At 40.4% G+C, this 25,828-nt stretch overlaps 1 protein-coding gene across 4 annotated transcripts; it reads right to left on the bottom strand.

Annotated features, from left to right (window-relative positions):
- Positions 1-216: 216 nt before the first annotated feature.
- On the bottom strand, positions 217-22,694 carry ZCCHC8 (zinc finger CCHC-type containing 8). 4 transcript variants are annotated; one of them, XM_069557763.1, is made up of 14 exons: positions 22,028-22,694; positions 20,764-20,806; positions 17,381-17,455; positions 15,309-15,414; positions 14,080-14,154; positions 11,788-11,891; positions 11,610-11,675; positions 10,985-11,045; positions 10,376-10,518; positions 9,333-9,475; positions 6,518-6,639; positions 4,733-4,819; positions 4,360-4,477; positions 217-2,557 (listed from the first exon to the last, which is right to left on the bottom strand). In XM_069557763.1, the coding sequence occupies exons 1-14, from the start codon at positions 22,224-22,226 to the stop codon at positions 1,776-1,778; spliced, it is 2,124 nt and encodes a 707-aa protein (XP_069413864.1). In that variant the 5' UTR covers positions 22,227-22,694; the 3' UTR covers positions 217-1,775. The 4 variants fall into 4 exon arrangements, with proteins under 4 accessions (XP_069413864.1, XP_069413865.1, XP_069413866.1 ...); XM_069557764.1 differs by lacking the exon at positions 15,309-15,414 and having other exon boundaries at positions 22,028-22,324; XM_069557765.1 differs by lacking the exons at positions 11,610-11,675; positions 11,788-11,891 and having other exon boundaries at positions 22,028-22,257.
- Positions 22,695-25,828: the final 3,134 nt, after the last annotated feature.

Below are 25,828 nucleotides of genomic sequence, written 5' to 3'. Positions count from 1 at the left end.
TAAGGATCCCTACTTAATATGGTGATTGTGGCAATCGGATAGTAATGCACAAAGAACCTCAACACGAACTGTCTGTGGGACATGCTATAGAGATAACAGTTAGCTATCTCTGGTCATAGGAGACCGCAATGCAATGTTTAAGGGGGTAGTTAAACAACTGTGTGTATGATTTAGGGAATGGTCAAGTCTTCAGTTGGACTGGCCTCTCAACAACCATTTCTTTTTTTTTTTTGGCTGTGCCTTGTGGCATGTGAGATCTTAGTTCCCCAACCAGGGTTCGAATGTGTGTTCCCTGAAGTGGAAGCTAACCCCTGGACCACCAGGGAAGTCCCAACAACCACTTCTTGAATGCTGACAAGTCCCCTTGACTTCTCCATGCTGCTGAAGTTTCCTCAGGTTATATACATAATGTGAAGAAGACATTTACCTAACAGAAATGTTGAGTATGATAATGTATGTAAAAACACTATGTAAAACTATGGTAAAAGATCAGTTTTATTATGGACTTTGACTCAGACAAAAAAGCCAAAAGGATTAAACATTTTATTCAATTTCTAGCATGTTCTATTAGGGCCTTGAAAATAATTTTTCCCTTTTCATATAATTTCCCTTCTCTTTACTGTTTATAGAACACTAAATTTGGATACTCAAAAGTTGCCAAAATGAAAACTAAACCTGGAAGGGTTATATTTTGCACCCTCTGCTGGCCTCTGAGGAGAATAACATTACCTAAGACTAATTCAAGATCATCTATATGTTTATTTTCATGGATCTGACTGTAAAGATGTCATGGCATTCCACATAAAGACAAAAACATAGTTTCAGCTCTATATTATGTATCGGACAATTAAACACAATTTGTGTATGCCTACTTTTTGTTTGTAACAATTATCATAGGATTCAAATCTAGAAAATTGTTTTTGTACAAAGGCTAGCTGCCCACCATTTATTTTTTCGAAATAATTACTTTAAAAGATTCTGCTGTTTCTATTGATATATTTAAGGCTGAAATCCACTGAAAATACCCAAACTTGTAACGTCTTAATTTCCTTTGCTACCACTAATGTTTGCAACCACATAATTTACTACCAAACTTACAAGGTTGTATATACTAACTGTGAATCATTTTTTTATATTCAAAGTCTTAGATTATATATATGAAAACTAATTTATTAAACCTTTGTACACAAAGATGAACATACCTGTATAGCAAGCTTATATGAAGAATGAAGTTACAAAAAAGTAAAAGTGTTATTAAAACGGATGCATGTAAATCATTTACAAAAATACCCCAAATGGTATAAAGCTGCTCATCCCTGATTTTTCTCATTTGGTTGTTAAGAGTTGAAATATGAATTTTAAATGGTTAAATTTTTTCTTTTTAAAAAGTGATATATTAAACTTACGTACAGGATAATTAGCAAAATGTAGAAAGGGAAAACGATGTACAAAAGACAGATTAAAAACCATCACTCCTGACAGACATTCACAATCCAAAAATAGTATAAACCTTAACAAACTATCTCTAAACCGGCTCCTCCCAAGTTTTACCTCCCCCCAAGTTTTTATCAGTGAGAATAAAATATAGTAAACCTGCAAGCTCAGTCTTTCTGTTCTTAAAAAGAGGCCTGACCTTAGACCACAATTAAGCCTTGGATAGATTTTTTTTCTTTCACGTGGGAGGGACAAATAGGAAAACAATTTTACCTGTCCATTTAGTCCTAATTACCAGAACACAGTTATAATTAAATAGCACTGGGTGCTATGTCAAGCAGTCATTCAGAAGTCTTCTTGTTCTTTTGCTGGTTTCGAGGTGAATTCTTTAACAAGTTTCTTATCCTGAGGTACATTCCAGTAGATTCCGCCATGTTCTCGAATTCAAACGGTGTTATTCCGGTTGCAAACTTGCTCATGTCGGGGATAGCACTGTGGGCCTTCGTGGCTGCTGCAGGACTGCAGTCCGCATGAAGGAGCTGCTGGCTGCTCCCTCCATTCCTTACCTCACTGTTTGACTCGACCCTGCCGTGGTCAAGAGCACCTTTAGGGTCTACCTGAGTGGACTCTTCCTTTTCCTTCTGGCCAAGCAAAGCAGTCTCAGAACCTGGGCTCGAGGCTTGCTCCTCTTCCGATTTCTTTGCAGCAGTGCCTGGTACCTCGGCCTCCCCTGGCACCTGCCTTTGGGATGTTTTTCCCTCTGGGACAGGGAGGTCAGGTTCGTTTGGACAAGGTGAAGAGGCCACCGAATTCCCGGTTAAAGGTGTGTCTACAGGAATATCCGAATCACTGTTGACGCTCTCGGCCTGCTCCAGGGCCGCCCATATCTGCCTCTGCTGTTCTTCTAGTTCCTCCAGAGTCAGCGCGTCCTCGTCCATAGTCACGGATGCCGTTCTCGTCCGAGGTGAGTCACTGGGAGTCAGCGGCGGGGTGCCCTTGGGGAGTGGAGGAGTGAAGATGGGCGGAGGGGTGCCCCGGGGGAGCGGGGGAGGCGTGCCAGGGGGCAGCGGGGGCTGAAACCGAAAAGCTTCGCTGTTTGGGGACCCATGCGGGACCTCGGCATCTGAAATGAGGATGTTGAGATACTGAGTTGTCATACAGCACTTGATTTTACTAGCATCTATTATTTGAACTCAGGTGAATCCAGAGGTTTGATTGCAAAATAACAGGCTCAAGAGAGGAAAACTGGATCCTCAGATACCCGCTGTGTAAGGTGTACTCAGTGGTGTCCGACTCTTTGCAACCCTATGGACTGTAGCCCACCAGGCTCTTCTGTCCATGGAATTCTCCAGCCAAGAATACTGGAGTGGGACGCCATTTCCTTCACCAAGGGATCTTCTCGACCCAGGAATCAAACCTGCATCTCCTGCATTGGCAGGCAGATTCTTTACCACTGAGCCCCCTGGGAAGCATACCATCATCATTGTTTAATGGCCTCAGTCCGTCTGAAAAGAACATCTACAGTGGGAGAAGTCAGGATCTCTGGTGCCAGGAACTCTAACCGAGGGTAACACAGTAGGAAATCTGGCTGGAAATGAGGCTGCCTAGACCCTTGAGTGGGCAGATGTGGAAGAAGCAGCGGAGGAGACAACTGGGAAACTCCCTGGCTTATTTCCCAGTTCTGTACCCCAGTCTAGATTGTTCAACTGAACTGTCGGTTCATGTGGTCAACTGGTCACTGGTCATCACTATTTGGGTGTCTCACAGACACAAGGGATCTGACCTGTATAAAACAAGCAATCTTTTCCTGGAACTCAGACTCTTCCCCCGTTTGTTAACTCGTTCACTGGCACCACCAGTAGTATCTGGTTTAAGTCTCCAAAACTGAAACCTAGTCACCAGAGTCCTCCTCCTTTCCTTCCGCCCACACCCGGTCCTTAGCTCTCTGGGGTCCACCCTCTCCCACAGCCTGTCACAGCTGCTACATTATTTTGGGACCATTACTGTTGGTCAGGAATATCAGAGTTGTTCCTGCCTCTCGACTCGTCTTCCTTATACTCATCTTCAAACAATTAGTCTTTCTAAAACACAAATCTGGTCCTACTAACCTTTCCATCTCATTAGAAACCCTTTAGTGCCTTGCCATGATCTAGAAGTTCAATCTCCTCTGTACCAGATGAGGCTCTCACAACCAAACACTTGCCTATTTTGACTACGTCATTTCTTATAGCCCAGTCTGTACTCCAACTATCACACTGTTGGTGGACAAACATGCCATGATGCTTCATGCTTCTGTATTTGCATTTCTGACTTTCTCAAATGCCCTAACCCTACTCATCTCACCCTGGTCACATCCCTCAGGACCATCACAACCCTGCTTGACCACAGGTTCCATGGTCAACCCAGAGGATTCAGACAGTAAAAGACTAGGGGAGTACAGAGGGCAAGGCCTTTGTTCCCTTCCCTTGGCTTTCTGAAAGGATGGACTTTCCTCACAGTCTCTTTCCTGGGGGGAGACGGGATTTCGTGAATTTATACACTTGGGAAGAATAGCTGAGAAAGCCTGACTCAGTCCCGCCCTTCCTCCTCTTGGGAATGAGCTGCCAAAGGGGAATATTTTCCACTGTGTGTCTCAAAGCACTGCCCATCTGGGGGCCAGTCCAGATCCAGGGCCGCTGGGACTGGGTGCGAAGATTTGTCTAAAGAGCCCGGTTGGCGGGCCCATCCGGCTCTCACACCAAGCTATAAGCCTTCCAATTCGGCTCTGACCAGCAACAGTGGGGGTGCTCTGATACTCAAGGATAAAAGGGAAGATTTACTCTTGAGTTACTGCTCATTAAGACCTTCCTCTTTCTTAGGGAACTCAGCAGCATACAAACTCGTCCTACTTTCTCAATGAAAGCAGAACCACGGGGTGGGACCTACCCGAGTCCAGTTCCATGTCGGCGGGTGAGGCTGCTGCGCTGTCTTCCTTCTTCTGCTTCTTTGGACTACTGGGGCTGGACTGAGACGAAGACCTTTTGCTGCTAGGCTTCATGCTTGGCTAACGGAGAACCAAACCAAACACAAGTGAGTTGGGGGAGACCAAGCATTACACTCCATCCCTCCATTTAAACATGATACAGAGGACCAATCCAGGTAACTGATGAATGTAGTTACCTTTTTCCTTTGGATTCATCAGAAAACATAGAGCGCTTTATATACAAACAAAAAAAGGCAACAAGATGCCCATGAGTTACAAAACCCCATGGATGAAAGCTATACATTTTTCTAAACCACACTCTGAAAATCTATTTACCGCTTGGAAGTTAGAAGTTAGGTAATTGGCAAACACGTCCTTCTGCTGACACGCCTGCATTGGTATTGACCCAAATATCCTCCATTCCTATCAATGAAAAGAGAAGGGAAAAAGAAGTGTGTATTTGGAAAATGTCATGCTCTGAAGTCTGCTTACAGTAGGTGAAGTGGTGATATCAAATTACATTCCTGCTTCATATGTGACTTTTCCTTTTTGCAGGGGGTGGGGGGTAAAAATAACAGTGTGCTGAAAGGGGAAAAAAAACCCCAACTCTGCCCGTATAACAGGCAGGACAGGATACTAAAAGAATACTTGACAAAACCACTTGGGCAAAAAAGGCTCTGCCTACTACTGAGAAGTTACAGGCAGTGACGACAGCCTCTCAGCAGCGTGGCTGGTCCCCACGCCCCTCCTGACACTAACCAGTACTGTCCATAGGCTGTTCCTTGCCCCTTTCTCCTAACTTGCTCACTCATGCTGTTTTCTACCTTCTGTCTTTTCAAACTGAGTAGTAATCACTCCTTTCTCTCTTATTGCCAGTAACACATTCAACAGCGGCTCCCAACAGGAATCAATTTGGGCTCCTGTGAAACCAACAGACTCTAGGGACTAAGTTAAGTCTAAGGAGAGGGGGTGCTCAGGAATGTGTACTTCTAATGCGTACCCCAAGGGGATTCTGATGTAGGCTGGGACTTGGACCCAATTTGCAGAGGCACTGATAGTTTGTACACCCCATTTAGCCAGCCCTTTACTAACTACACACATCTTCAGATCTGTTCACCAGACTCTTAAGTTCAGACCTTTGGCTGCTTCTCTACTGCGCAGTCCCCAAGAATAGCTAGAATGATTTTTTTTTTAAAGTCATTTACTTATTTGGCTGCACTGGGTCTTAGTTGCAGCATGTGGGATCTAGTTCCCTGAGCAGGGACTGAACCCAGGCCTCCTGCGTTGGGAGCTCAGAGTCTTTGCCACTGGACCATGAAGGAAGTCCCTAGAATGCCTTTTTATTAAAATGTCACCACCACCATCACCACTACTACAGTTAGTTGTTGAATCCTGAAACATAAGATAAAAGTTGGAAAAGATTAAGTATAGCAAACCTTTCTTGTATTGGAGAAATTTTACTTTGTGGGGGGAAAAGAAGGAAAAGTAGGAAAAAGTTATAGTACATGTAGATTGATTACAGGTAGAAAAATACTTCCCAAGCAATTCTGTAAAACTTACAATACTGCTTCAAACCACCCCATGTTGTTAAAAAAGAAATAATAATCTTTTAATTTTAGGATAGCGTCAGATTTACAGAATCTAATCATTCTATTTTAGTTCCTTAGGGCATAAAGTCAGAAAAAACTGGGTTTTCTTTTTGACGTATTCAAGATTTCATTTAACATTCTAGTCAACACAAAGGAAATTAAAAAGTTAAACTCCTAAGTAACACATTTTGTTGTCGTCGTTCAGTTGGTAAGTCATGTCCAACTCTTGACCCCATGGACTGTAGCACGCCAGGCTCCTCTGTCTCCACTATCTCCCAGAGTTTGCTCAAATTCATGTCACATTTACTATTTTTTTCTGGCCACACTGCATGGCTTATGGGAGCTTAGTTTCCCAACCCAGGATTGAGCTTCCACCCTCATCACTGAAAGTAGAGAGTCCTAACCACTGCACAGCAAAGGAATTCTCAACCTTTACTTCTTTATGAGACAGTAATTGCTATATAAGGTAACATTTTGACAGTTTACACAAATAATTTTATATCCCCAAAGAATATAAAACCAATATACTTACATCTGGAATTCCTCTGGGAGTAGATATATTAAAACCTGGATAGTTTACCAGTTTCGAGAGATCATAAGTGACGCTTTTATTTTGCTGTACTTCTCCAGCTTCTGTCTCTCCATCAGCACCATCTATTATGGGTCATCAAAAAGGTTAATATTGCTAAGTGCCCATATAAATCCCTCTCTGGACCAAAAGCAGACCTGGAAAGTGCTTGTATTTATGGCCACAAAATTATTCTGAGAATGGCTTTCATTATTTGTCTGAACCATTAGATTAGAATTCTTAAACAACACGGACATACCATTTTGATAAAAATATAAATATTGAAAAACTTGGAAAGTTTAGTTCTTCCATGAATTCCTTAAAAGTCTATTTTGCACTGATTTTATGATTTGCCTAATGCTCTATTCCAGTTCTTTTATTTAAGAGACATTTATATAATGGTTACTATATATGAAAAATGTTTTCTTCTCAGATGGTACTTTAAACAGTTTGTAAGTTTATAAGTATTCACTCACTTATTCTTCACAACAACCCTAAGAGGTACTTACTACTAATACCACTTTACAGATGACAGCAATCCTTGAAGGATGGTTGAGAACTACTTCATTCTTTTTGAAAAGTACTAAGTAAAGCGAACATTTATGTTGCTAATCCCATGTCTATATACCTAAGGCAACCAAATGGTTGATGAGAAGTTTTTCTTTATAGAAGTTTTCAGGATAATAAGCCAAGAAGTAATGAAAGAATGAGAATACAACCACTGTGCCATCCCCAATAATTAGATATTGGCAATGCTCACCAATGACTGGTTTTACCACCACTTCACAGGAAACAGGGACAGAGAGAAACATACTAAAAGGAAACCATGGGGATGATCAGCAAAATCTCAAAAAACCCAAAAGGACAAAATTCAGAGCTTTGTTAAAAACAAGAAAGGGAACTTACAGATTAAAAGACATTTAAGAGACTCTCAATTATCTACAATCATGTGTCCAAAGAATCCCTAGGTGAACAAATAAATTTAAGGAGACCAGTGGGGGGACTCCTCTGGTAGTCAGTGGCTAAGACTGCATTTTCAATGCAGGGGACCCAGGTTCCATTCTTGGTCAGGGAACTAGATCCCACATGCCACAAGAAGATCAAAGATCCTGTGTGCTGCAACTAGGACTAGGTGCAGCCAGATAAATTTTGTTTTTTTTAGAGAGAACAGCAGACTTGCAAGCACCTACAGAAAGTGGCATGAGTAATGATAATTTGAATGTCAGCATGACTTGGGGATATAAAATATTAAAAGGACTGTGCTAAATATACTTTTTGGTACTACGTGAGAAGGGGGGCTTGGTAAATGTTTTGTTTTTATTTTAATGACCTAAGTAATATCTAGAAACACTTTCTTTTCTAATTTAGAGCATTAGAGATAATACTAAAATCTTAAGAGCAATCCTGTTTTCCCTCTCAGGGATAACCACTGTTGAGTTTGCTGTATATTGGTTAAGACTTTTAAAAACTTATTTACTATCTACCAGATGTCAGGCACTGTGCTACACGATAAACAAACATGTATGAACTGTGACAGGGCATGAAGAAAACACACAGGGTGCAGTGACAGAGACTGGCAGGACACGCAGGTGAACATGGGAGACCGACGTTCAAACCAGGTGGTCAGGGAAGGCCTCTGTGAGTCTAAACCCTAAAATCTAGATGGTTCTTTTCAAAAATATCTTTTACAAACATAACTCCTCATAGAAAATATACAGCATGGTTTCATCCATGTGGGATTTTTGTTTTTTAAGATCAACGGTACTGGTAGCAGCAGTGTTAGCACTGTCGTGTCTGACTCTTTGCGAACCCACAGACTGTAGCCTGCCAGGTTGCTCTGTCCCTGGGATTCTCCAGGCAAGAATATTAGAGTGGGTTGCCATTCCTTTCTCTAGGGGATCTTTCCAAGACAGGAATCAAAGTCGGGTCTCTCTCACTGAAGGTAGATTTTTTACCATCTGAGCCACCAGGAAGATCAACAGTATCATAATAAGTAAGCTATCCAGAAATTTATCTTTTAAACTCAGTATTGCATAAGAATCTTGCCATGGGAGCTCCATGGATTTACTCCATTTATTAAGTTCTACAAGGATTCTACCCCTTAGATCTACCACGGTTTACTTAGACATTCTCCCTTACGGCCTTAATGTTGTCTTAAAATATATATATATATATTCTTAAAAGTAATTTATTTTGGCTGCGCCGGGTCTTAGTTGTGGCATGTGGGATCTAGCTCCCCAACCAGGGCTTGAACCGGAGTCCCCTGCATTGGGAGCAGAGTCTTAGCCACTGGACCACCAGGGAAGATCCCTTAATGTTGTTTTTTATTTTTCACTACCATATTCAATGCTAAAAAGTATTTTCATATATAGACATTTCCTGGGGCACATGTGTGAATATTTTTCTAGATACCTAAGAGAAGTTTTAGATTATATTAATAAGAAGGTTTATTTATTCTAACTTTTATAGATCTCCTGGAAGAGACAGGTCACATTTCTGTTACTATTACTGAGAAAGGCAAGAGTTTATGAGGTCTAGCTGGAGAGCTACTACCTTGCTAGGTAGTCACTGAGCAAGTCCAGATAATTACTTGATAACTCTAAGTGAAGTTTTAGTTCCTTCCTTATAAAACAAAGGAAAATCATGATGTTTTTTAGTCAACTCAGTACACATTAAACAAGACAGCCATTCCCATTCTATTTTATTGTTATTCTTTAATTTAAAAAAACAGAAAGACACAGAACCCTTAAGTTGACTTATCTAACTGAACATACTATACCTTTCCCATCATAGAGCGCAAGCCCTGAGTTCTCCAGTTCGGCCTCTTTGAGCCACCCTGGTGGGTATCCTAGCTGGCGCATTCGATATATAAAAGGTGGAAGACTCTTGTCCGTCACACCCAGTGCGTCCTGGAGTTCCTCACTGAGTAAAAATAGAAGAGGAGGAAAAAAAATACTGTATTCTTGCTTGGATGAAGATACATACTGTTCTAGTATTTTAAACACATCCACGTCCTTACAGCACAGACTTGTGGACACGGCGGGGGTGGGGAAGAGGTTGGGGCAAACGGAGACAGCAGCATGGAGACATACACATCACCATATGCAAAACAGACAGACAACGGGAATCTGCTGCATGACTCACGGAACTCAAACCGGGGCTCTGTAACAACCTAGAGGGTGGAATGGGGTGGGAGGTTCAGGAGGGAGGGGACACATGCATACTTGGGGCTGGTTCATGTTGATGTATGGCAGGAAACACCACAATATTGTAAAGCAATTATCCTTCAATTAAAAAAAAAAAAACAAACCCACATCCATGTCTCATATTACACAGCATGTGGCACAGCAGTGCCATCAATCACAATACAGTTAAGTCCCCTACATACGAACCTTCAAGGTGCGAACTTTCAAAGACGTGACTGCCTCTTATGCTAGCTGTTGTAGTGTTAACTACTGTCCTTTTCAAGGAACTGTACTACAAGATTAAAATTATTTTTTGTGTTAGTTTTTTTATGTATTATTTGTGTGAAAAATATTAGAAACCTATTAAGCTATATACGCCCAACTGTGTTAGCTGGATACCTAGGCTAACTTTGTTGGACTAATGAACAAACTGGACTTACGAACATGCTTCTGGAAAAGAACTCCTTTATATGTAGGGGACTTACTGTAGATATCTTTTGGATTAATCGATGTACCTTTTATATAGAGACTTGCGGGAGAACACTTATTTTCTGATTATTACCCTGAAGATACACAGAACTTGTTCCAAAAGGTGGGGACATAGAAATGACATTCTAAGGTAAAATGACACAGGTACCTAATAACTCCTGGCTTAAATCTTCCAAATCTCTCTTCTACTTCTTCTGCATGGTATCGCTGCTGAAAATTCTGATTGTTTGTCTCACCACAGGCATCCATATACTCTTTTCTCTTTTCACTTATTCGAGCAGCATTTCGAGGCTAAATCGTAATGTGTTTAGAAAGAATGGTATCAAACAGTGTAGAAATATTTCAGAAATTAAATAAACATAAGCACTTTTCCTAGGTCAAGCACACAGATTATTTCAGTTTTACTGCATAAGGAGCAAGTATAAAAGAGACTGGATAGTTTAGAAAAATAAGCAAGGAAGAGAGGCAGTCCTTCAATTTCTTATTACCTTGGTACTATCACAAAGTTTTTAAAATAAATTGTCTAAACATGAATTCTCATCATGTTTTATTCATCTTAAATAGAGAGCACTGTAATAAATTATTATTTTTTAAAATAATGTCTTAAAACTTATGGACAAATTTGGAAAGATTTAAAAATTAAGGACTACAGGAAAGTAAGACAGGAAGTTTCTTTATATCGCACAATGCTATAGATGCATTGAAAATATTAGAAAGCTCTGGTTCAAAGATTTTTTTTTATATGAGAAAAATTTACCATTGGGCAATCTTTCATTTGATGCTCTTCAGAACCACAATTGAAACAGTGAGGCTTTGGCCTATTTGGTCAAAAAACAAAGATTTTCACAATGTAAATAGAAATATCAAAGCAAATCAATAAAATTCTGTGTGACAGCAACGTGTATCAGAACAAGAAAGCACGCAGATCACCAATTACTAACATCTGCAGAAATGACCTCACTTTCACCTCCTGTCCTAATGAGTTACGCAAATATTACTTTTGATCAAGTCTTTTAACCAAGAGCCCTTATGTTCCCGACTGATCTGTTACCTCTGAATTTTGTCAGTGGCTGATAACAGAAGGATTTGAGGCAAACAGATTATCATATTTTCTTTTAGGAAACTTGGAAAGGGGTAGATGGTTATAAGACAGCAATCAAAGACAGCAGTAATTAATCCTTTCCACCCACCCAGGCACATCAGGCCTGAACCAATGAGCTGCAATATGAGTGACTTAGAGATTTACTCTATGTCTATGTACTGAAATTCTGGTTTAATCTGCTTATTTATAGTAAGCCAGTAATATTAACTTTTCAAGCTATAAGAGTTTATGGTTTTGGTTAAAAAAGAAGAAGAAAACAAAAGCAACTCCCCACACAAACCTTTTTGCCTTTACTTGTATTTCTTGCCCTTCTAGAGAAACAATGTGGCTGAAGACTTGCTGGTACCTTTAGTGAGTTTTATTAAGGAATAGTTATCATAGTCTGCACAATTTGGTTTTTTTTAAAGGTGAACTTAATGGCAAGATGCATAAAGATCTTCATTCACTATGTAGGATACTTGGGTATTTCCCATCCTTCCGTAAGCTGAGGGTTTTCATTTAGTAGCGGTTGCCCCAATTTATCAAGGCAAAAATTAGTAAAATACAGGACACTTCCTACAACCTGCAGAAAACAAGTCAAAAAATATTGCTATTTAAGCAGAAAAAAAAAAAAGATGACATTAGATACTGTAAGACTATGATTAATTGTTTTTACCAACTTATTTCTGGATGATGAAATTACTAGAAATAATAATCAACTCCCTAGTGAAGGAGTCACATCCTGATGTGTCAGTAAAATCTCCATCACTGAATTCCCTCACGTTGCCTAGATCATGGAGTTTTTCCTGTTGGATTGCTACTGTCAGGGGCACTCCCTCCAGACTTAAAGAGCAAAAATTGTCAACAATTCTTCTATTTCCCATTTCTTTGCTTCCTTTTGTAGCAAGATCCTCAGAAAGCTGTCTTTATTTCTATATTCATTGTTTCCATTTCCTTGTCTCCCAATAGGAGAAAAATTCCATACAAATTTGGAAAAATTTCATACAGAAAAGTTGAAACACCATGAGCCCTCATCTGGATTCAACGATGGTTAACTGACATTTCTGTGTGCACATCGCTCTCTCCACACAAAAACATACTTTTTACTGAGCCATTTTTAAAAAGTAAGCTGCCACCACTCTCACCTTGGTCTAAGCTATTATTTGCTCCTGCTGGAGACTAACAACTTCCTACCTGAGTTCCAGCTTCCACATATAACCAGCTACCGCATTGCACCATTCACAACATGGCACCCCTAATACTTCAGTATGAGCCTCCTAAGAATAAGAACATTCTCCTACAAATCATGGTACCACCGTCACACTTGAGAAAACTAGTAACACTTTATATCATCTGTATCCTGTCTGTGCTGGGAGGATGAAGAGCCCACAGATTTTACTGAGAAGATTTATAAGACATGGACACAACTCTGCATATGTGATAAAGGCTAATATCTCCAAAGGTATTACGCAAGATCACCCTATAGAGTGCCAAGTGGAAAGACCAGGACCAGTGAGTACAAGAAGCACATTTCAGCTCAACCTTTAGAGAGTGCAAATTTCTATCAGAGATGTGAGAAATGAAGAAGTATGTCTCTCTTTTTCTTTTTTAAGGGAATTCCACGTTACTGAGAAGAGTCAAAAAAAAAAAAAAAAAAAAGACCAGGATGCTAGCTATCAGGGCACTTTAAAGAAAGATCCCTGACCTTGAACTGGATAACTTCATCTCCCTTCTAAACAATAAGGTTCTTGGATTTAAGGTGGCACCTGCCTAGGATCTTGCACACTTATTAGTCTAAACTGTGGTATGTCAATGGCACACAATACTCCATGAACATGAAAACTGGTCTTTCTTTAATGGAATCCAGGATTCCATCATCTTCTTTAAAAACTTCTTTAAAAGTTGCAAAATCACACATGACACTGCACTGACACTTCTGAATTTTGCATAGGCATCAAAAGGCCTACATACAGGCTCATCTCTGTTAAAAATCTTCTGTTTTTCACTCACTATATGAGTCTTTCAAATATTTAACATTCCCAAGTTGCCACTTGTTATACTAGTTATCCCTCTTGGATTCACCCATCTATAAGTTCCACAAGCATGCTTTCTATATTTTCATCCAAGTTCTTGAAAATGATGAGTGGGGAGAGGATGATGAACGGGTGGAATAAAGAGAATTTTTAGGGCAGTGAAACTGCGCTATATGAAGCAGTAGATACACATGGTAGATGCGTAATGGTAGATGCGTGTGACTGTATAAATCCATAGACCGTACAGCGCCAGAAGTGAACCCTAGCATAGACCATGGACTCTGGGTGATAATGATGTGTCACTGCAGAGTCATCAATTGTAACAAATGTACCATCTGGTGGGAGATGTTGACAGAGGGGGAGGTTATAAGTGTGTGGGGGCAGGGGATGTGTGGCAAATCTCTGTGTGTTTCACTCAATTTCTCTGTGAACTTGAGAAAAATATAAAATCTATTTAAAAAAGAAAAGAAAAGAGAATGAACAGATAGGATAGTCAGGAGAAAAAGTCCTCTGAGGTGTATCCATTGTACCCCTAGGTCACAATGAAATAGTTCTTAAAAAGCAAACTATAATATTTAGAAGGCTGAAGTCGACACTGTTGTTTAGAACAAATTTAATGAAAGAATGTGTGATCATTAGATGACACGTGACTACATCAGTTTACCATTTAAAGGCTCCCAATGGACAGAGGATAGGAAATATATCTGCAGAATTCAAAACTAAAGCGTCCAAACTTACACTAAAAGCTTCCTTATTATTAACGGCACTGGATTCTTCTACTTTATGGTCCTCTTCTAGCATAACACTGGATGGCTAACACAAAGAAAAATACAAGTTACAAAAGCTAAACAATTTTTAACAACTTTAAATTTCATAATTGAATGTGAACAAATTCACTTTATTTTCTAATACATACCATTAAGATATATATAAGTTTGAATTCATTGCTGTGATAATTAGGGGGAGTGAGAAGTTAAGCTAGGTAGGAAAGTTTATGAAAGCTATTTTCAAAGTGAGGAAGTTAAAAAAGATATAAAAGATAGTATCTTCTGAAGCATTAGCTTACACAATGACTTTTATGTTAATAAATATTAATTATGGAACTTTCAACATTTAAACTGACAAGACAGGCTTTATCTTCAAATCAGATAATCAAAAATTTAAATATATAAACTTGACATTGCTGGTCGATACTGATACTCAAGGCACAAAATTCTGAAGTGTTTCTTGAATCAAAAATTAAATAACATTCAGTACGGTTTTTATTGGTAAATGTATCCTGTTCCTTGAATCTTTAAAAAAAATTGTATATAATAGATGAAAACTAAAGGTGACAAAAATTTAGTAAATTAGAATACTCCATTCTCCAACCTCTGAGGATAAACAGCTAAAGATCCTTATTTGAGAGCCTCTACTTACCTTAACTTTTAATTAAAAAAAAAAAAAAGCCCAGAAATCATAATCCTGATATTCTTGAGATAAATTTATGCCCTAATATTCACACAGTGGAATCTCTCAGATTTCTTTGGGCATGCTACTGATTTTTAAAACAACTAGAGGGGGGGAAAAGGATGACATATGAACTTCTTCATTTTAGGAAAAAAAAAAACCACAAGAAAATCCATTTTTTATAGTCCCCACAAAAAGAGATGTTTTTCCCTGGCCTAAAATTAATTTTCTGCCCCAAACCATGTGTCCAAGTTAGGGAATGGTGCACAGGGAAAGGCTTTGAGTGTAGCCAGGTATGAATATTATCCCTAAGAAAAGCAATCACAATCCAAAAGAAAAAAGCCCCATGGCTGCATTGGTCAGATTGTGGAGAAGGAAGCCAGGTTGCAGGATGGAAAGTGAACAGACAATCTCAACAACCATTTTGGTTTTGATTCAAGAGGATCCCCAGAGTCGCCTAATAATTGGCAGTAAAACGCAAAACCTACTAATCTTAAAGTCTCTTAAGTTTGAAATACCTGGGGCAAAAGATTAAAGGAAGTCTTTTCCACATCATTTTTCTGCTGTTCCTCAAATCTTTTTACTAAATTTGATACAAATTCCTCTATTTCTTGATGATATTGCCTGCATAAGAGGACAAAATGGTCAGAACCCAGACAGAGTAAAACACTGACTTGACTGAAGTCATGCATTTTTAGAAGATGGCATGTGTTATTTTGTTTTTCAGAGTTTATATCAAATCACTGACTCTATGTAACAGTCTAATCTATTCTTTAGGGAAAAAAAAAACAAAACCCATTTTTGCCAAGTTAACAAAATGATGATGATTATCTAACACAGTGCCTGGCATATAACAGCTGGCAGATACTTACACAAAGACTACATGGATTTATAAATTTTACAAACAATTTGTAAATATATAACACATGAAAATGGTTCAAAATTCAAAAGAAGAAAAAGAGTTAGTTACATGACAAAAAGCCCCCTTCCTACCCTGTCTCACAGCCACTTATTTCTGCAACACACACACAATCAATGCATTCAGCTCTTCCACAGCCTCTTCCTACAGACTCTTTCTGCACACACAAGACAACACCTATGTAAATATGACACTGCAGGAAAAAAAAAAAAGACCAAAATGCAACGCAAGAAAAATGACCGAGGTCTATGTTCTCCAGCTCTCCAGGTCAAGAACCGTGTTCATCAAATACTCCTCGGTACTCAGTTCAGAAGTGGCCAAAAGAGCCAAATTCCTCTTCGTGGACTTGATGATTTGTCAGGTCTCTTTAGCCCTGACATCTAAGATTTCTGCAGGCACAACCCCAGGGGAGTGGTGCAGACATTAAGACTGTCAGGAGGGACTTCCCTGGGGGTCCAGTGATTGAGACTCAGCGCTCCCAATGCAGGGGGTGCACGTTCGATCCCTGTTTGGGGAACTGAGATCCTACATGCTGTGCAGCGTGGCCAAAAAAAATTTTTTTAATTAAAAAAAGAAAAAAGGTCTGCCAGGAGCTTGAGTTAGAAGCTGACTCTAATGGTGACAGTAGCCCTGAAGTCCCACGTGCCCAGCACCATGCCACCAGCTGTACCACTCCACAGAGCCTCAGGTTCCACTTCTGTGAGATAAAGTAGCCAATGGATCTGCCATGCAGGTTAACACCTCAATATGCTCCCTTTACCGTGCACAGCGTCTAAGATAACAACATGTGATGCGGGAGGGGGCAAGCAACTATCTGAAATGTCCATGACCATGCTTCAAGCAACGCATGGGCCAAGGCCTCAAACCATTTCAGAACATTCTAGCAAGCATCGTAGGAAAGCACTGAGTCATCCTAGACCCAAGAATACTGAAAACTAGCAAAGATCTAGTTCTGCTATTCAAAAAAAAAAAAAAAAAAATCACGTGGTAAGTTTTGACCATAGTCAACAGGGAAAACTCAGCTCCCTGATTTTGGTAGCGAAATGGTGGTAGCAGTGCCTTTTATTAGTGGCTGTCTATTGGGCTACTGGGGCTTCCCTGGTGACTAAGTGGTAAAGAATCCACCCGCTAAAAAAAAAAAAAAAAAAGAATCCACCCGCTAAAAAAAAAAAAGAATCCACCCGCTAATGCAGGAGCTGCAGGTTCAATCCCTGGGTAGGGAAGAGCCCCTGGAGAAGGAAATAGCAACCCACTCCAGTATTCTTGCCTGGAAGAAATCCCATGGACTGAGGAACGTAGTGGGCTACAGTCGATGGGGTTGCAAAGAGTCAAACACCGTTTAGTAACTAAACAACAACAACACTGGGCTCTTACAGGTGCTCATTTAGTTACCTAAAAGGTAGTTACTATTAGTGTCCTGTTTTCCAGTAAGGAAACTGATATGCAGAGAGGGTCAGTGACCTCTCCAGGTTCACATATGTAGAAAGCAGAGGTAGTCAGATTCAAATTCAGGTTTATATGACTGCAAAGTCCTGGCTCTTACCATGATTCCATAAATTTTAAGTAAAAGAATACAGATGGTATAAATACAGATGACAACAGCATATTTATATAAACATTGTATCATAAACACATTAGCTCATAATATTTAGGAAAGAAAAAACTACTTACTTTGAAATAACATTGTTCATAAATAGAATCTGTAATAAAGGTCCATCTAACTTAGTATTGTTCACCAATATTCCACTAGAACAGAAGTTAAAACATATTCTTAGAAGACATTAAAGTAAAACTTGCATATGTATATATAAACACTGAACCTTTATCATTTCTAAGTACCAAAGATCATATAATATTTTACAAATAAGATCAAGAACCACCGGGAACTCCGGTTTTCACCAATTTTACATACTTGAACAATTTTATAAAGATTATCTTTTACTTTACATATATATTTTAAATATTCCATAAAAAATTAAAAGCTGCAGTTCAGTTTTCAACCAAAAAGTTTCTTTACCTAATGGCTGTTTGTTTATAAATTGAGGAGAAGGAGGAACTGAGTAAACCAGCAGGTTACAAAGAATATAATTCTGAAAGAATCAGAATAAATTTGGCTTGGAAATATATAGGAAATGGAAACACTTTATAAATAAATGGGTAGACTCTTTTTGGAGGGCAGAGCACACTGCACTATATATCTCGGATCCAAAATTTTAAAGTAAAGATGTAAAATTACACTGTTTCTGGATGTGACTTTCAAAAACTGGAAAAAATAGAACTAGACTGCAGCCTTGAAATCTGCTATATATTCCTTCGGTAACCTGCAAGCAGCTGTATCTGATTTCTCCACCCCTTCCTCAAATCCTTGTACCTGTACAGCATGTGAAATCAATCAATCTGTATGTGGAACTGCTCACATCAAGTAGAGAAATAAAATTAAAATATGAAGACATTCAGAAACTTGTTTCAATTTGCACAAACTTCAGTTTTAAAAAAAAGATACATTGTGGGCTTCCCTGGTGGCTCAGTGGTGAAGAATTCGCCTGCTAACGCAGGAGGCACGGGTTCGATCCCTGGTCCAGGAAGATCCTACATGCCATAGAGTAACTAATCCCACCCACCACAACTATTGAGCCTGTGCTCTACAGCCCAGGAACTGCAACTTCTGAGCCCTTGTGCCACAACTACTGAAAGCCAAGCGCCCTGGAACCCGTGCTCCACAAGGGAAGCCACCGCAACGAGAAGCCCGCACACCACAACTAGAGTAGCCCACACAGCAACAAAGACCCAGCACAGCCAAAAATAAATAAATAAATAAAACTATCCAACAAAACAAAACACCCTGTTTTTAAAAACCACATGCAATTGTGTGGCTCTTGATTGGAGTTCAGTTTGAGCAATCAGGGATAAAGACATTCAGTTGGGGAAATCTGAATATGGTTGAGAATGTTATTAAGGAAATCATGTATTAAGTGTGATCATGGTGTTGTGGTAATACATGAAAGTTTTTAGAGAAAAGAATACATGCTGAAATATTTGGGGTAAAATATGTATATGGAATTAGAAGAAGGTGATATGTCAAAATATTGTTAAATCTAAGTGATAAAAAGGAGTATTAATTATACTATTGTTTCCACTTTCTGTACATTAAAAATTTTCATCATATAAAGAAGAAACAACAACAAAAACCAACTCACAATGTTTACTGGCTAAAAGAAAGAGACACTTTAATATGCAAGTTCCAAAAATAAGGGTTAAATCAAGACAAATGGGGTACAAATTTTATCTAAATTTTTTTCTTCCTTGGTTTTCTACAGAAAGTTCTGTCAGTCTCACAATGTGGAAAACCCTAATTCTAAATAAATGAATAAATATATGATTACTCCTTTTTCAGGATACTAATGCTTCCTTCTTATAAATTGGCAAAGCCTATAATGCTGCAATCGTTTGAACTCAGGTGATTGTAACCCACTTATAAAATAAATATTTAATGTTCAAATGATCGACTCTATTACAAAGTATGCGCCTGTCTAAATAAAAAATCTCTACATGTATAAAAATTATGATTTTTTTTTTAGGAATCCTACTCACATTCAATACATTTACTACCTAACCAGAAACAACCGTAGATCCACAGAGTGTCCTCACATAGATAGGAAGGAAGGTAGGGCATAGAGAAATTATTCTTTAGACATATTCTGAAATATGTTTAAATTCTAAAATTTTAGTCACCAATGTAGCAGGTTATTTCAGCTGGTACCAGGGACAAAAAAATTCCACGTGAAACTGCATCATGGCACCCCGAAGTCTGAAAGCCTTAACATACCACTCTGTGTAATAAATCTGTTTTAACAAATATTTTAGATTTAGTGACTACTAAATAAATGCACACTGAGAAATATTGGGGCCTTCCTGATGGCTCCATGGTAAAGAACCCACCTACCAATGAAGGAGACACGGTTCGCTCCCTCATTCGGGAAGATCCCACTTGTTGTGGAGCAACTAAGCCTGTGCGATTCAACTACTGAACCTGTACCCTAGAGTCCAGGAACCATAACTACTGAGCCCAACTGCCACAGCTACTGAAGCCTGAGCCCTAGAGGCTGTGCTCGGCAAGAGAAGCCACAGCAAGGAGAAGCCTGCACACTGCAATTGGAGAGTGTCCCTGCTCGCTGCAACTAGGGAGAAGGCAATGGCACCCCACTCCGGTACTCTTGCCTGGAAAATCCCATGGGCTGAGGAGCCTGGTGGGCTGCAGTCCATGGGGTCGCTAACAGTTGGAAAAGACTGAGCGACTTCACTTTTGCTTTTCACTTGCATGCATTGGAAAAGGAAATGGCAACCTACTCCAGTATTCTTGCCTGGAGAATCCCAGGGACGGGGGAGCCTGGTGGGCTGCCGTCTATGGGGTCGCACAGAGTCGGACACGACTGAAGTGACTTGGCGGCAGCAGCAGCAGCTGCAACTAGAGCAAAGCTTGTGCAGCAATGAAGATCCAGCATAGCCAACAAATAAATAAAATTACATAAAAAAGGAAATATCAACATGTAATTATCTATTAAAATTAGGTGCCTGAAAGCAAATTTACTCACTGTACCTTTTTCAAAAGCAACTCCTTTCTCTTCTTCTAAAATTTACCTCGCATTGTTTCTATTTACAGACACATTTTAATTGTGTAAATAAATCTTCAGCTATATCAATACTGTAATTTGAATTGTAACTTCCCAGAAATGTTCACTGAATAGAAACAACGTGAATAGGTTGATAACTTGCCTGAAGATAACTGGTTTTGAAGATTAAGTAAAAAATTTCTGGTGTTTCACACGTATTTTCACCCAGTCAGTTTCAAAGTTTAATGCAGTTATGAGAATTCAAATTTTACCCTCACAAATTAAAGGATCATTACTGTGCTTTCTTCAGAGTACATGGAACAAATAGAAGTGATACAAAAGTCCCAAATACTTTTTAAAAAAACAAACAAAAAACCTGTGATTAAATATTAATATCAGGACAAAATAAAAAGTACATTATAGTGCAAATTCAAGATCTCATACCTTGGTCGAGTCAAAATATTCAATTTTCTTTTAAGTTCTTGATGTTATTACTTGTTAAGGAGTATCGCCCTCATTAAACAGAAATAAGATCATAAAATTCAACTACTAACCTCACTTTTGATGTCAATGTTATAAACATACGTTACAAAAGTTAAAAGATAAATGTTTTGAGGACGACACATTTACTGACCTTTTCTGTTGCAGGACTCGTACCTGGATCTAAAAAACTAAAATACATACCCTTCCAACATGGTATTTCTAAGACAGGGTCATGTAATTCAAAAGAGACTAACAGACTGAAACCAAAAATGCTATTCGGACAACGGTGTACCGTCAGAAGTTAAACAGCCACTTAAGAAAACGTTCCAGGTCAAAAGCATCATGATAACTCAATAAGGTAAATGCAGCATAACAAACTGTTAAGAAATGAAAAATCTAGGATGGGATCTATGAATGTTCACCGCCAAATCCTTTCAACTTTTCTATCTTTAGAAATTTTCCACAATAAAATGTCCAGGAAAAAGGCATTATGAAAAAAATGGCTTCGAAAACCTTACACTAGAAAACAGTTCCTGAACCAAAATTGTAAGCTAAGTAAAAATAAACAAAAAATTTTAAAATAAGTTAACCCCCACCCGCAAACACCCAGTAAGAATATATTAACACATTTTACTAGAAAGCCTGTGGACACGTAACTATCAAACGGAAACGTAATGCACATTCCACACGGAAGCTGATTCAAAGTGGAAGAACTTTCAAATGAATCCCCAATGGTCATCAGGCAATGAACCATTTCTCTGTGCATGCCTCGGCTCCTTAGGAACCCCAACTCCGCAGAATAGGACCACTAACTTTGGCCCCGCCTTAAAGACACATCTGCGCCCAGGTCAAAGTAGCCGGTATCGCCTAATACACCACACAGCGTGTCTGCATCAACTTTACACTGGTTCCGAAAAAGGAGACCGGATAATGACTCAAAAGACGGGAAGAGACGTGGTGAACAGTCTATAACTGAACAGTTCAAACAGTCCGGAATAGCGCTAAAATCCCGCCCCAGACTCGCGGACGGGAGAAGCGAATGAGGTCGAGGAGACGAATCCCACAAGGAGAGAGGTCTGCGCCGAGGCCTCGAGGACAGCTTACGCAACCTGAACCCTAGATTCTCAGGCTGAATTCTGGCCCTTGTGGAATTTCCGCCTGAGCCCTCCCGGCACGGGCCCCACCACAAGCCCCGGTGACAGGGCCCAGCGAACGGGAAGGATATTCTCGGCGCGGAGCTGCTCGATGGTTTCCTCGCACTGCCGAAGCCGTTCCCGCAGCTCCGCGTCGCCAGTCCCATTCTCGTCCTCCTCGTCGCCATTGTCGTCCTTGAAGCGGGTATGAACGGGCTTCGGAGTCGACTCCTCGGGGTGGTCAAACGCCTCGAACAGCTCTAAGTCGCCAAAATCCACCTCCGCCGCCATTTTGGGTTGTGGGAAAGATACGAGAAGAGGCGGAGCTGGCCACCAGGCCGGAGGCGAAGGTTTTGTTGGGCGGAACCGCTCTCTACTGCCCCCAACGCGCTAAGCCACCCAAGCAGCGTTTCCTCCAAACGTAGGCCGCCGAAGTTGCACAAGGGGCGGGCCAGTCCTGTGAGACTACAACTCCCAGAATGCAGTGGCGTCTCCTTTACCCACTTCTGAAATTGCTTGGGACCATGGCATTCTGGGATATGTGGTTTCTAGGAGACTGTTAACTCATTGTTTGCATTGCATACTGGGATCGGTTGGTTTTAACGTGAAAAAAGCCGAACCAGATCAGAAAGTGTTACAAAGCGAGTTGTCCCCGTTTTGCCTCAAAAGCAGAAAAAAAAAAAAAAGAGCACGATGAATGGATTGTCACAGATTCTGGTGTTCGTCCCAAACAGCAATAAGGAACTCCAGTTTTGCCACAGACTACCTTTTTTGTTCTTGGAGAAGGTACTTCAGTTGATTGGACTTGTTTCACTTTTTCATAAAAAGCTAGCTTGATTTTAAATTATTTTAGATTTGTCCCTAGAAGCTTTTGGTGGTATCTCTCCTTCAATCAGCCCACTCCAGTACTCTTGCCGAGAAAATCCCATGGACGGAGGAGCCTGGTAGGCTGCAGGCCATGGGGTCGCTAAGAGTCAGACACAACTGAGCGGCTTCACTTTCGCTTTTCACTTTCATGCATTGGAGAAGGAAATGGCAACCCACTCCAGTGTTCTTGCCTGGAGAATTCCAGGGACAGGGGAGCCTGGTGGGCTGTCGTCTATGGGGTCGCACAGACACGACAGAAGCGACTTCGCAGCATCACTCTTTCATTCAACATTTATTTACCGAGTTCTGTGTGCCAGGCACTGTTCTAGGGGCTGAGGATGCAAGAGTGAGCGAAATAGAGATGGCCCTGCTTTCACAGGGGGTGCAGTCTAGCAAAAGAAACAAAAGAAAAGTGAAAGTCGCCAAGTAGTTTCCACCTTTGGGACCCTATGGACTGTAGCCTGCCAGGCTCCTTTGTCCATGGAATTCTCCCGGCCAGAATACTGAAGTGGGTAGCATTCCCTTCTCCAAGGGATCTCCCAACCCATGGATTGAACACAGGTCTCTCGCATTGTGAGCCAAGTCTTTACCAGCTGAGTCACAAGGGAAGCCCAAGAAGACTGGAGTGGGTAGCCTATCCCTTCTCCAGGGGATTTTCTGGACCCAGGAATGGAACTGGGGGTCTCCTGCATTGCAGGCAGATTCTTTACCCGCTGAGCTACCAGCTGAACTTGGGAAGCCCAAGTTCAGTTCAGTTGCTCAGTCGTGTCTGACTCTTTTTGACCCCATCGACTGCAGCACACCAGGCCTCCCTGTCCATCATTAACTTCCAGAGTTTACTCAAACTCATGTCCATTGAGTCGGTCATGCCATCCAACCATCTCATCCTCTGTCATCCCCTTCTCCTCCTGCCTTCAATCTTTCCCAGCATCAGGGTCTTTTCCAGTGAGTCAGCTCTTCCCATCAGGTGGCCAAAGTATTGGAGTTTCAGCTTCAACATCAGTCCTTCCAATGATTATTCAGGACTGATTTCCTTTAGGATGGGCTGGTTGGACTCCTTGTTGTCCAAGGGACTCTCAAGAGTCTAGACAACACCACAGTTCAAAAGCATCAATTCTTCAGGGCTCAGCTTTCTTTATGGTCCAACTCTCACATCTATACATAACTACTGAAAAAACCCATAGCCTTGACTAGACAGACCTTTGTTGACAAAGTAATGTCTCTGCTTTTCAATATGCTGTCTAGGTTGGTCATAACTTTTCTTGCAAGGAATAGGCGTCTTTTAATTTCATGGCTGCAGTCACCATTTGCAGTGATTTTAGAGCCCCCAAAATAAAGTCTGTCACTGTTTCCACATCTATTTGCCATGAAGTGATGGGACCAGATGCCATGATCTTAGTTTTCTGAATGTTGAGTTTTAAGCCAACTTTTTCACTCTCTTCTTTCAATCTCAAGAGGCTGTTTAGTTCTTCTTCACTTCCTGCCATAAAGGTGGTATCATCTGCATATCTGAGGTTATTGATATTTCTCCTGGCAATCTTGATTCCAGCTTGTGCTTCATCCAGCCCGGCATTTTGCATGATGTACTCTGCATATAAGTTAAATAAGCAGGGTGACAATATACAGCCTTGACATACTCGTTTCCCCGTTTGGAACAAGTCTGTTCCATGTCCAGTTCAAACTGTTGCTTCCTGACCTGCATACAGATTTCTCAAGAGGCAGATCAGGTAGTCTGGTATCCCCATCTTTTTAAGGATTTTCCAGTTTGTGGTGATCCACACAGTTAAAGGGTTTGGCATAGTCTATAAAGCAGAAATAGATGTTTTTCTGGAACTTTCTTGTTTTTTCAGTGATCCAGCAGTTGTTGGCAATTTGATCTCTGGTTCCTCTGGTTCCTTTTGGGAAGCCCAAAAGAAACAAAAAATACACATATATGTTCCTGATCTTGGGTCAAAATGGATGTTGATGGGAATTCATCGTATTAAGAAATAAATATGCATAATAAAAACACAGGAAATTATTGAAATGTAATAAATTTGAGATTTCTGTAGGAGTCTAAATTGAGGAATTGAGGTTTGAACTGAATTATGAAATGTTAAGAGGGCAAAGTTGGTTGTGAGCATGGGGGATGGTATTAAGAGTCTTAGGGTGGGACTTCCCTGGTAGTACAGTGGAAAAGAATCTGCCTGCCAGTGTAGGGGACAGGTTTGATCCCTGGTCTAGAAAGATTTCATACACCTCAGAGCAACTGAGCCTGTGAACCACAACTACTAAGTTGGCTCTGGAGCCCTTAAGCCACAACTACTGAAGCCTGCTCACCCTAGAGCTCGTCTCTGCAATGAGAAGCCACCACATGAGAAACCAGTGCACCACAATGAAGAGTAGCCCCCACTCTCTGCAACTAGAGAGCTTGCATAGCAATGAAGGCAGAGTACAACCAAAAACAGATAAACAGAAGTGGAGGCTTAGGCAGAGTGGAGCAAAATGTGGCTGGAACATTAGGCAATTACTCACAGACCACACTAGGGATATTCTTTCCACTCCTATAATTGGGAAGTCATTTCAACATTTTAAACAAGTGATGTATCCATGACCCACAAATTTTCAATGTGATAAGATGATTGTGATTCCATGATTGGAAAAGGATTGGCATGGAGCAATAACATTCTGATTGTAGTAGAGATTGCCATTTCATAATAAAATCAACAAATGTTAGCTTGGATTAGGGTAGTGTCAACAGTAACATAGAGCTGATATTCAAATAGAGGATATTTAAGCGGCTTCCCTGGTGGCTCAGTGGTTAAGAATCTGCCTGCAATGCAGGAAACCGGGTTCGATCCCTGGGTCGGGAAGATCCCCTGGAAGAGGGCATGGCAACCCATTCTAGTACTCTTGCCTAAAGAATCACATGGACAGAGGAGCCTGGCAGGCTGCAGTCCTTAGGGTTACACAGACTGGAATGACTAAGCAGCAGCAGCAGCAGAGGATATTCATAAGATAAAGTAACAGGTAACTGAAGGGTTGTA

The sequence above is a fragment of the Ovis canadensis genome, chromosome 17 (genome assembly GCF_042477335.2).
Source record: "Ovis canadensis isolate MfBH-ARS-UI-01 breed Bighorn chromosome 17, ARS-UI_OviCan_v2, whole genome shotgun sequence".
NCBI classification, from domain to species: Eukaryota; Metazoa; Chordata; class Mammalia; order Artiodactyla; family Bovidae; genus Ovis; species Ovis canadensis.
The sequence above is the reverse complement of the archived record's forward strand: the minus strand, read 5'-3'. Positions and strand labels throughout refer to the sequence as shown.